Raw genomic sequence first — 12850 nt, forward strand, 5'->3', positions numbered from 1 at the left:
TCTCGCTATTGTTTACAGAGCGGATTCCACCTCTCTGTCAGTTCTCTGAGAACTTACTTCAGCCTTTGCTGCAGTGAAATGTATCTGTGTCAGAGATGATTTTTGATTCTTATAGGCCTAGCTCTTAGCCTGAGCCCTTGGCCTGTATTTCACTGAGAGTAAGTGACAGCATATTTCTACATTTCCCAGATGTAGAAGATTCCAGGCAGATGAAAAGCCACATTAAGAAAATTTTGACTTTTGAAAATGGAATCTAATTCACAGGATTTAGACGTTATTCTTTCCAAAATGTTTTCATGCGTGAGTCATAATAAAAAAAAGTCCATCTCCCAAATGTCTTACTGGCTGTAGCTGAAATGTCTACCGTGCCCTATAAAGGTATGCATCTCGGGATTTTCAACCCTCCACATCCCACAATTGCTATGGCACCCAAAAAGCAGACCCCGAGCAGGAAGTGCAATTTCAGTGATGGCCAGATTGAGCTCCTTGTTAAGGAGATCATGGCACACCATGCTAATCTCTTTACTCCGAAGGGGCAAATAATATGCGCTTATATCAACTGAAAAGAATGGGTCACTATATGCAGCAAGCTTAATGCGGTCTACTTAGCAAATAAGAAGGTTGAGGACTGCAAGAGGAAATGGAGGCAGTGAAGAGGTTTGTGAGGCGCAAGGCTGAGGCTTCTCCCCTATGAAGCACATGATGCACAGTCTCCTTCCCCAGGAGGGCATCCATGTCCTGGGAAGCCAGGACACCTCAGCACAGGCTGGAGTCAGATAAGTTTGAGCAAACAAAGATATGCTGGCTGTTCTCTCTGTTTCACCCTCTCTTCCTCAAGCAGGGACAGTGTGGGGGGGACCTCATTATAGCACTCCCATGAGTAGTACAGGCTCTTAGGTAGGTGGAGGAGGGAATAATAAGGCACACCAGAATACATGCTGAAAGGCTGGTTATGAAGGGCCATGTCTCAACAATTCAACAGGGAGTACTGATTAGTGGGCAGGTCTAGGGCCTCTCAGCTCACTGGGTGGAGGGCCCCTATATCTGTAATGTTTAGGTGCCTTCTCCCCCCCCCCCCCCCCCCCACCTAGGCCCATCACCAATCAGTTTCTATTCCTGCTTTCTAGGCTTCTGTGTTACTCTCACTGTGCCCTCCATACCACTTCCACAATACTTTGTTCTGTACCCACCTGGCTCTATAGCTGTCCGGCACCCTGGCCTCTGAGGTACACAGTGAGCAATACTCCTTGGCTTCTGCACTGTTGGATGTCAAGGCATACATCTTTGGGTAGCATGACAATGCCATTCCTCATCATCTGTGGTCTAGAAGTATACATGGAGGGGTATGTTCAAGAAATCTGCAGCAGACTGCTAGATAAGCTAGTGCAACAGACATTTCCTCTACTTTCCCTATGCAGGCGAGGACACAGAGTCCAATGAAGAGCCAGGAACCAGCAAGCAGTGCAGGCACATCAGGAGGAGGGTAAATTGGTGGCAACTCAGGGATCGCAGGAGGGCACTGTGGGAAAGGAAGAACATACTGAGGACACCAGCCATGAGCCGCCTGCTGGGGATTAAGAGCAGGAGCAATTAGTGTTGGACCCCCTCCCCCCCCTCCGCGGCATTTGCAGGTGGCTCAATAAAGGCAGAAGAGGCTGAGAAGAAGAAACAGCCCGCCTATAGGGGACCCTTCCGCCACAGGCAGCAGGTACTGTGGCTGGCCAGCAAACTGATGGCACAGAATTTGCAGCCGGCAGACTACCAGCAGCAGAAGCTACAGCTGCTGCAGGAGATGCTCCAGTTAACAGCAGGAATGTGGGCTGCTGCTGCGGACCATAAAGCAGGGAGGCAGCCCAGAATGTCTGGCAGCAGCTTTTGGGGATCCAGTGAGATCCCCAGAATTACACAGCAGCCTTGGCAAACACACTGCCCACACAGCAGCACCTGAGCCTCCAACTGGAAGGTCACCAGTGCTGCAGCAACACACTCCACATCAGCTGTAAGTGGCAACAGTGGTCACACAACCTAGCCAAGCTTCATGGCACCTGTCTCAGCTGCAGAGTCGCAACCACCATCCAAGCGTCCAACGATGGGACCCACAGAACTCCAGGCCAGTGGGACAACCTGTGAGGCCAGGTCCCTCAGGGGCACAGATGCTCCCTTGCTGGGTGCTGGGCCTAGCAGCAGATCAGCCACTTGGCCAATCAGGTGGCCAGATTTCCAGGGTGCAGCAGAGGCAGCAGGATGGACTGAGACTGTGAGGACAGTGGGAGCCTGACAGGGGAGGACTCTGACACACTTTCTGCTCCTGCAAGGCCAGGGCCATTGCCAGCAGCTCTGGGATGGAGAGGTAGCTTCCAGAGGGGATGGAGGAAGGGGAGGGGAATGATGAGGTAGGGCTGTGTGCCATCTAATTGCTATGTTGTGGTGGTGTATGCTGGGGAGAGGTGGAGGGGTGGGGATGTGAAGGGGTGGGGGTTGTGTGCTGGGGAGGGGGTAGGGTTGTGTGCTGGGGAGGGAGTGATGGTGGTAGTGGATATTACAGAGGTGCTGCGCACAAATAAATAGTGCACTTGCCACATTGTGAGCCCTCAAGGGACAGAAAAAGTACCTGCATATAATATGTACAGTGCTGCGTACATCTAGTAGCGCTATAGAAATGATTATTAGTAGTAGTAGTACTGAAAAATGGTCAGAATGAGTCTTTGTTTGGCGCGGACCCCCAGCTGGTATGCTTCCTAGTCAGCTCTGTGTGTAAAGAGGAAGGGTGCTCCTCATCTTCTGAATCTGGCCACAGATGCTGTGGTTGCCTTTCTTCTTCAGAGAGCCAGGTTGTGCAGCATGCAGCAAGTCTTGAAAATTTTGGCAACTTTTTCAGGGCTGTAGAGGAGCTGCCCTCTGGAGCGGTCCAGCATCTGAAGCGATTATTGAGCTGGCCAAAGGTCCATTCTTTGATGGTGCAGGGTGCTCTTATGTCTCTTATTGTACTTCTCCTCCACCTTATTTCTGGGGTGGATTATGGGAGTCATAAAGCCAGGTTCTCTGGGGGTAGCCTCTGTCACCTGTGGAGGGAAGCAGAATCACTACTATTACTACTACTACACAATAGAATCACTACTATTACTACTACTTATTTCTATAGTGCTACTAGACGTGCATCACTGTACATTTGAACATGTATGAGACAGTCCCTGCTCGACAGAACTTACAAGACAGACAAACAGGACAAATAAGGGATATGGGAATTACTTAAGGTGGGAATGATACAACAGACATAGGTACTGAACAATTGATTAGAGGTTAGGAGTTAAAAGCAGCTTCAAAAAGGTGGGTGTTTAGCCTAGGTTTGAAATCGACCAGAGATGGAGCTTGGTGTACTGACTCAGAAAGTCTATTCCATGTGTATGGTGCAGCAAGATTAAAGGAACTGAGTCTGGAGTTTGCAGTGGAGGAGAAGGGTACAGATAAGAGAGATTTACCCAATGAATGGAGTTCCTGGGGAGGAGTATAGGGAGAGATCAGAGTGGAGAGGTACTGAGGAGCTGCATAATGAGTGCGTTGGCTGGTATGGTAACCATGTAGAGGTGGGGTAGTGGTTGTGGGTTCTGGGGGCATCTAGAGGGAGGGTGTGTGTTGAAGGTTAGGAGGGGTATGGGTTGTGGGAATTCCTGGTGCCAGTGATCTCCCCTCGGTCAAACCTGCAGTATTTTTCTGAATGCTGGAGGAGGAGGATGTAGGCACCATGAGTGGAGCCTGGTAGCAGGCACACACATCTACAATCTTCCCCCGGGCGTTACACACAACCTGCATAGAGTGATATGATTTTCTATTCTTGTAAGTGTCCAGTTCCCTTCTCCCTACAGTCTGTGCCGGGGGAGGGAGGGGTCTGAGTGTGACGTGTGTGCAGTCAATGACGCTTATGATCGAGGGGAAGTGGTCTATGGCATAGAACTGAGCCATGTTGTTCTGGAGTGCCTGGGTGGTAGTGAGGAAGGTAATACGGTCTGAGGTGTGGATGAGGAAGGCATTGAGGAACTGAGCAAGGCAGTTGGAGATGGTGGGCTGAGTTAGCCTGCATTGACTGCTAGCACTGACTGGAAAGTGCCGGTGGCCAGAAAGGCGAGGGAGACAGTGACCTTCATATATGGATACGGTATATTTTTTTGTTACATTTGTACCCAGCGCTTTCCCACTCATGGCAGGCTCAATGCGGCTTACATGGGGCAATGGAGGGTTAAGTGACTTGCCCAGAGTCACAAGGAGCTGCCTGTGCCTGAGGTGGGAATCGAACTCAGTTCTTCAGTTCCCCAGGACCAAAGTCCACCACCCTAACCACTAGGCCACTCCTCCACTCCATATAATAAATAAAGGATTCAAGATATATTCCAAATCTAAGTACATGCAATCAGGGATAAAAGACAGGTGAATTATAAAACATAGCTGACTAACCACATCAGTGCACTGTGCATTTCAATTAAAAAAAGAGAAGAAATATGATGTAAAAATCAATGGGTGCAAATAGAACACACTTTATATGTGTTACAGGCAAGAAGATAGTTGTGTCATAGTAATAATGTCAAACAGGACACATACCCAATAGGGATTGAAAACAAATTCTCCCTTATTAACCAAATTATTTCCACACAGCCTAAAAAATAATAAATAAGTATAATCTATAAATACGCTCAAAAAAATCTTCAAAAACTAAGAAACAAGACTGAAAAAGAATATATAATAAAATTGCACTATATTACTTACAGAGCAGAAATTCTCCTTCAGAATAGCAGCGTCTCCACAACATAAGCAAGCAGTCCTCCACAATGTGCACAGCTGCAGGTTTTTTAAAATTATTTTTTAGGCTGTTTGGAAATAATTTGGCTAATAGGGGAGAATTTGCTTTCAATTCCTGATGTGATTAGTCTGCTATATTTTATAATTCACCTGTCTTTTATCCCTGATTGCACATTCCTAGATTTGGATGATGGAAAAACAAAATGTCCAGAAAACAAAGGTAGAAAAAAGTGTTTTATTTTGAATTTATTAACTGGAATATGTTAGCTTTGGGATATATGTACATCACAGATGGTGTTTGTATTGTTTCTGTGGCATAGCCAGATGGCTGATTGGGGGGAGGGAGGGGGATCGAGCCCAAAATGGATGGGCACCAAATTTTCTCTCCACCCAAATGCAAAGTATAATACTTGAGCCAATGGGGATCCCCCAAGCCCTGCCAACTGAAGACCTCCTCCTTTCTGGCAGCCAGAAATCTCCAAGCTCTGCAGCTGGTGGCAGTATCCCCAAATTCCACTGTCCCCCCAGCACCACCACGTATATTCAGATTTCATGAATGTGTGAAAGACGAGCAGGTGTGGAGGGGGGGCAGCAGCTCTGAAATACTGCTGCTAGCTACAGAACTTGGAGAGTTCTGGTCGCTGGACCTGAGTGGGGGAAGGAGGTGGTCATCAGCTGGTGAGGTTTGAGGAGCCCCACCAGCCATAGCAAGAGAGATGTTAATTTTGGGGAGGGGTCTAAGTCCTCTCCCCCCCCCCCCCTTCATGGTTATGCCACTGATTGTGTTCAGTACAAAATGAAGTAAATTTCTATTTTTATTTCTCCAGTGTTGCAATACTTGCCGAGTTTAACTTCTTGGGGTTCCCAGTTCCGCTTTGGAGTTCATATGTCTAATCTTTGATCCATTGTTCTGTATTTGGTGAAGGTCTGTCTGTGTTTTGTGTGTGAAGAAATCATTTGAGGTTATTTTATGTGTGTTAGTAATGATGGGTGGGGAAATCAAGGGGGGCGGCAGGGAGGAGAGGGGATTGAGAGCCTCCTCCTTAATTTCTTCCCTGGGTCCCAGCATGTCTAACACCAGCCCTGGCACTAATGCCATCACAAGGTCCCTTTTACCGCCGTTTGGTAAAAGGGGCCCTAAGGTTTTATGTATTGATTTTCGTAATTTTTATCTTTTATGGTGTTACCCCTGATGCAGCCTTCGGGCGAAACGTGGCCATGTTGGGTTATTTTTAAATATGTTATTTACACATGTACGTCTCCAATAAGGGTGTTAATGTCATAAAGGAAAAACTGTTCCCCGTCCTCTGGTTTTCAATGAAGTGTTTAATCATTTTAGATGTTGGATGGCTATGATGTGAAGAATCTCAACATCCAGTGGCTGAGAGCCCAGATGGGCATTGTCTCCCAAGAGCCTATCCTATTTGACTGTAGCATTCATGAGAACATTGCATACGGAGATAACAGCAGAGAGGTATCAGAGGATCAGATAGTAAGTGCAGCCAAAGCAGCCAACATACATTCCTTCATCGACTCTCTGCCAGAAGTAAGTTAACTTTTCATTATCTTCTCATGCTAAAATATGCTGAAAAGATCAATTCTGTCAAAATAGCTTCAGACACTAAGGGGGTCTTTTACCAAAGCTTAGCTCGAGTTATCTGCAGCAGGGCCCATAGGAATAAAATGGGCCCTGCCAGTGCTTTTTTTTGTAGGAAAAAAGGTACCGGTACTCATTATGGGTGGGGTCACCACCTATGGCCCCACCCCTATGGTAGCCACACCCACAGTAGCCACACCCCTTATATCAACCGTGGCGCATATAAGCAGTATCATTAAAAATACTATACCAGTATAGGAGCAAAAAATAACTTGTGATTTTTTTTCATTATAAATAATTTCTATAAGCTGTTACAGCTGTAGTATACCCAGTGCAAAGTAAGACAGCAGATGTAAATTCTCAAATTGGACATCTTCCAAACACTAAAATGATTTTTTCTACCTTTGTTGTCTGGTGACTGTTTTTCTGAACATGTTGGTCCCAGTCTCTAATTCTGAGGCTCTTTATCTGATCCCTTAACTCCGTTTCCAGGGCTTCCTTTCCATTTATTTATTTACTTTCCTCCTTCATTTCTTGCCCTACATCCGTAGGTAAAAGCTGGGTCCTCTGCGGACTTGACTGGAGGAGGTATAGAGTGGATCCAGCTTTTGCCTATCATCCATGTGCAGATTTTCTCCTCTTTTCCCTTTCCCTCACCTTGTCAGTATGCATCTCCTCCCTCTTTCCATCACGTCCAGAATTTTTCCTGTCCCCCTCCATCCATGTCCAGCATTTCAACTCTCTCTCCTCCCCTCCATGTCCAAAATTTCTCCTCTCTCCCCTAAATCCATGTGCATCTCCTCCTCTGTCTTCCCTCCCCTCCATCCATGTCCAGCATTTCTCCTCTCCCCCTCGACTCCATCCATGTGCATCTACGTCCTCTGTCTTCCCTCCCCTACATCCATGTCCAGTATTTCTCCTCTCTCCCTTCCCCTCCAACCGTGTGCATCTCTTTCCTTCTCTCTAACATTTCTCCGCTCTTCCCTGCCCTCCACTCCATCCATGCCCATCATTTCTCCTCTCTCCCCTCCATCCATGTGCATCTCCTTCCTGTCTTCCCTCCACTCCATCCATGTCCAGCATTTCTCCTGCCCTTCCCTCCATCCATGTCCAGAAACTCTGCTCTCTCCCCTGCCCTCTCTTCCCATCCATGTCCAGTTTCTCCTCTGCTCTCCCATCTGTGCCCAGCGATCTCCTCTCTCCCCTGCCCTCCATGTCCAGCGATTCTCCACTGCCCTCCCCTCCCTGTCCAGCGATTCTCCTCTGCCCTCCCATCTATGTCCAGCGATTTCTCCTCTCTCCCCTGGCCTCCCCTCCCCTCCATGTCCAGCGATTCTCCTTTGCCCCCTATCCTCCCCTCCATATCCAGTAACTCACCCCAGGCCTCCACCTGCCCCCCCTTTAAAACCCCCATCGAGTTCCAGCGTCCCAGCCCCACCTGCCTGCCCTTAGCTTCCCAAAGGGCCCCCCCTCACAATGCATTTAAATCTTTTATTTTTTTTTTTTACGTGAAGTCGCAGTGCTGGCGTTATTGAGAGGACCAGGCTTGCCTCCTCCTGCCTTCCCTTCGTTCCCTCTCACTGTCCCGACTTCCTGTGATGCAGTTTCCTGTTTCTGCAAGGGCGGGACACTGAGAGGGAACGAAGGGAAGGCAGGAGGAGGCGAGCCTGGTCCTCTCACTAATGCCGGCACTGCGACTTCACATAAAAAAAAATAAAAGATTTAAATGTGTCGCGTGGGTGGGGCTGGGGCGCTGGAACTCGACGGGGGCTTAAAAGGGGCGTCACAGGTGGCAGGAATGGAAAGCAGGGCTGGGGAGCTAAGGGCGGGTAGGTGAGCCTAGGAAAAATAGGTGCCAGTATACCGTACCGGCACAAAAAAAGTACTGGGCCCTGCTGCAGATAACTTAAGCTAAGCTTTGGTAAAAGACCCCCTGAGGGCCTTATTCTATAAAGGTTCTGCTCCTAAAATTTATGTTCCTAAATTTATGAGCATAATTTATGCTCCTAAATTATGAGCCTAATCTATGCTCCAAAATATATTACTCTCATAATTTAGGATCATAAATGTAGGAATGTAAATTTAGGAGCATAAATTTAGGAGCATAACCTTTATAGAATAAGGCCCTAAAGGGGGCAATTCTATAAGTCGGTACCTCCATTTAGGCACTCTGATGTCACATAATGAGAGCCTGTTCTGTAACAGCATTCGGGCACCCGGATTCCATTAAAGAATACTAATGTAACCCAGTATTATCACACCATACATTTACGTGCCCACATTTACACCAGCTATAGACCTGGTGTAACTGAAGTTGCATAATTGTGTTTATGTTTATTATATAATGTATTATATCACTTAGCTAAAATAATAGATTGCAGCGGTTTACACAGCAATCTTGGTAAAAAGGAACTCCAGTCTCAGATAGGAAAGAATCCAAGTACCCTAGAGAAAAAATAAAAACAAATCTCCCCGTACGTTTTGAAGGAAAGTCGCAGCCATTGATTGAAAAGAATAAAACCCCACTGTGCATATAAACAACCATTAGTTGGACAAATTAAAAGCCAACTGAAGAAAAAAAAAACAACTTTCAACAGTGCTTTAAATTTAATTAATGAGGCTTCATTCTGTATATAAGCGAGTAATCTATTCCATAGGAAAGGAACCAGCCAAAAAAATGCCATTTTCCTAGTAGGCACCAAATATGCCATTTGACATTGGAGGAACTGTCATTCTGTTATCTAAGAATGACCTCAAAAACCTACTAAGCACGTCAAAACTGCCAATGATGTTAAATAGGGTGGAACCAAACAATAAAATGCCCTATGCGCAGGTACCAGAAACTTAAAATCAATACAATACCGCACTGGCAACCAATGACACTTGATATACAATGGTGTGATATGGTCCCTCAACCCTACTCTAAATAAGAAATGCATCGCAGCATTCTGCAAAGTCTGGAGTCTCCTCAGGCTAACCTGTGAAAGCCCTGCATAAACCAAATTACCATAGTTCAGCCGTGAAATCACAAAAGCATGTGGCAGGGACATGTGTAACTTGCAGTATTCTGTAAATCCTGCATGTAAAAGGGAGCCCTGCCTTTACTCTGCCCATGTATATGCTCGCCTTGCATTATGCACTATGGGCTCCTTTTACCAAGCTGCAGTAAAAAGGGCCCTGCAGTAGCGGCAGGGAACGTTTTTGCACTCCAAATACCTTTTTACCACAGCGGATAAAAAGCCCCAAAAAGACATATCCATGTGGTAAGATTATTCTGTGTGGCCAAGCAGGGGGGGGGGGAAGCACTTACCGCCACCCATTGAGGTGGCTGTAAGGGCTCCCGCGGTAACCCAGTGGTAACTGGGCAGCGATTACTGCCAGGTTAGTGCTGCACTAGAAATTATGGAATTTTCCATAGCACCGGAAATGGTGCACGCTCGAGGCGGAACTATCACTGGTGGCCGTGTTGGGCCAGCGGCAACCTTTTAGTAAAAGGGCCCCTATGCCATTTACACACACCCTTGTAGAATAACACTTAAGTGCCATTCTGGCACTTTTGCAGGTAAGTGTACACTTATGCACATAAGTGGTACTATTCTGTTTATTAAGGCATGCACAGGGCTCGTAAATGCATGCACCCAGTTATATATAGAATTGCCCTTCACATCCTGATATAAAATTATATTTAGCATAATTTTTAAAATAAAATCATGGTGCCAGAAAGCCATGCAGATCCAGAATGCAGCTGCCTCCTCATAACAGATATTTATTAGCATTAGTTAGGCAAGGATAGCAACCAAATGGCTCTTGTCTCTTGGCAGCACTACTCTGGCACTATGGAGGTATGTGATAGAGTGAGTAAGCACAGGGTAATGAGCCTTTACAAGCATAGCAAGACTATAGTTTAAAAGTGAAGAAAAATGATTTAATTGTGCAGTTCCCAAAGGAAAAACGATGAGCGTGAAAGCGCGGGATACAAATGTAATAAATAAACATACAGCAAACCTGTTTCTCTCACAGGTTGTTAACTCAGGATTATACATAATGTAGTGTAGAGTTCAAAACAGCAAACAAAAAGGGGGTCTAGCTCCTACCAATTCACAGAAGAGTCAATGTGCATAGAATTGGCAAGGTAAAAACTTATCCTACCTCCTAGCAATGTCTGCTTCTTCCTGCTATGGGCCTCTCTATCTTTCCTAGTCCTGGGCTTTTATTGCCCCTGGTTGATCCATGCTCTGCTGGTTGAGCTTACTGTGCTTAAGGGGGACCATTATCTTCCTATGTACTCTCACTCATTTTATACAGTCATTTCCATAAGTATGTGGTCACATATACACATAAATGGTCTCTTATTTAAAAAACAGACTGGTGTAAAAATACATGTGATGGCATGATGGTGCGTACTTTGCCGATAGGCATGTACATGGGCAGAGTTTGGGTAGAGCATGAATGTACATACATAGATTATAAAATATTCTAATCTATATGTGTAAATGTAAGCACAGTTTCTGCCACTTAAGCTCATATTTTAAAAAGAGATGTAGGCACCTACTTGTCTTTATAAAATTGATCTAAAACAAAAGCCTGAACATGCACTTATACTAGGCATCCACCTATGAAGTCTCCCTTCACGAGGGTAATTTTAAGTTGAATTATTTTTATTGAAATATAAGATAACAACACAATCAGTGTTGGTTCCACTGGGAAAAAGTGATCACAACATGATAAAATTTGACTTAATAACTGGAGTGAAGTCACTAAGGAAATCGATTGTAGCAGCTTTTAATTTTTAAAAGGGCAACTATGATAAAATGAGGAAAATGGTTAAAAAAAACTAAAAGGATCAGTGCTAGGGTTAGGACTTTAAATCAGGGAAGGACATTGTTTTAAAAATACTATCTTGGGTGCCCAGAACAGATGTATTCCATGTATTAATAAAGGTGGAAAGAAGAACAAACAACAGAAGTGAAAAAGGCTATAAAAAGCCTAAAGAACATCCTTCAAAAAATGGAAAAAGGATCCGAATGAAGAAAACAGGAAGCATAAGCACAGACATGTTACATGCAAAGCACTGATAAAGAAGGCTAAAAGAGAATATGAAGAGAACATTGCCACAGAGGCAAAAACTCATAGCAATAACTTTTTCAAGTATATCAGAAACAGAAAGCCTGTGAGGGAATCCGTGAGACTGTTGCATCATCAAGGAGTAAAAAGGGCACTCAGGGAGGACAAGGCCATAGCGCTGGAACAGCATGGGACTTTACCGCCACTATGATCAGAGATAATAGCATGCAAATTAATACGCACTATCTATATGCATTATCTCTGATCAGGCACAATCCTCCCACACTTGATTGACAGGTTCGGGCTGTCAAAAGCCCAGACCTGTCAAACCCAGGAGCTGGAGGTCCGTGGGACCACCAGACCCCAAACAGCAAGGCCCTGGTGGCCTGCTGCCCCCACTGAACCCCCACCCCAAACCAGCGACACAGAGGCTGGAGGTCCATCAGACTTCCAGTCCACCTGACACAAGTTCATGAGGGCTGGAGATCTGGTGCAGGGCCTATGGAAGTCGGTGCATCAGAGGAGTGTGATGGGGCAGTCACAGTTTCATCCCTGGGTAGTTCCAGGGACCACCTGGAAGAGAATTGCAGTGATGCTGCATTCCTGTCATTCACCTGATGCTAGGCTTTCCTGTCTTTGGTGGGAATAGCAGCCTTTTTGCAGCTGGCCTACCAAAGTATGGGCCATGCTGAGGAGTTTGTTTTGTTTTGTTACATTTGTACCCCGTGCTTTTCCACTCATGGCAGGCTCAATGCAGCTTACATATTGTATACAGGTACTTATTTGTACCTGGGGCAATGGAGGGTTAAGTGACTTGCCCAGAGTCACAAGGAGCTGCCTGTGCCTGAAGTGGGAATCGAACCCAGTTCCCCAGGACCAAAGTCCACCACTCTAACCACTAAGCCACACTCCACTCAGATGGGAATAGGGTTCATTCCAGGTCCAAGACCCTCTCTAAAGTGTGATGGGCAGAAGGTGGAGGGGCTAGAAGGAGCCCATTCCTACTTGGTACAGGTCTCAGCAGTGTGGGGGCCCTAGGGCCATGCTAGATTCAAGCCTTATCTGAGTGTGTGAACCAGGGTTTGGCGGGGGACTAGCTCCCTCGGTCAGGCCATTCCCCCATAGCCATGGAGCATCTTTGAGACTCTAGCCCCAGTTCACAGTTTGAAAAGGCCTAGGCCTTTAGAGAGGGTCTTGGACCTGGAATGAACCCTATTCCCATCTGCGTCTCCTCTTGAGGAGTTGTGGGGGATGGATGACAAGGATCCCAAGAGCTGTCCCCAGGAGATGGGCTCTGGATATTTGGAACCTCTGTGTTTGTTCAGGAAAGGAGAGCTTCACCACCTGACAAAATCAGTGCCTTTTGCTTTGTATATCTCAATGTCAGCTCAGGCAAGA

The 12850-nt window shown here is 46.1% G+C and overlaps 1 protein-coding gene across 2 annotated transcripts in view; it reads left to right on the forward strand.

Moving 5' to 3' along the window:
* Positions 1 to 12850, forward strand: part of ABCB1 (ATP binding cassette subfamily B member 1) — a 265216-nt gene that overhangs the window by 223810 nt on the left and 28556 nt on the right. For both annotated transcript variants that reach the window (XM_030199760.1, XM_030199764.1), the window contains one exon: positions 6131 to 6337. In XM_030199760.1, coding sequence (XP_030055620.1) covers positions 6131 to 6337 — 207 coding nt within the window. The remainder of the gene's footprint in view (positions 1 to 6130; positions 6338 to 12850) is intronic.

The sequence above is a fragment of the Microcaecilia unicolor genome, chromosome 1 (assembly GCF_901765095.1).
Source record: "Microcaecilia unicolor chromosome 1, aMicUni1.1, whole genome shotgun sequence".
Taxonomy (NCBI): Eukaryota; Metazoa; Chordata; class Amphibia; order Gymnophiona; family Siphonopidae; genus Microcaecilia; species Microcaecilia unicolor.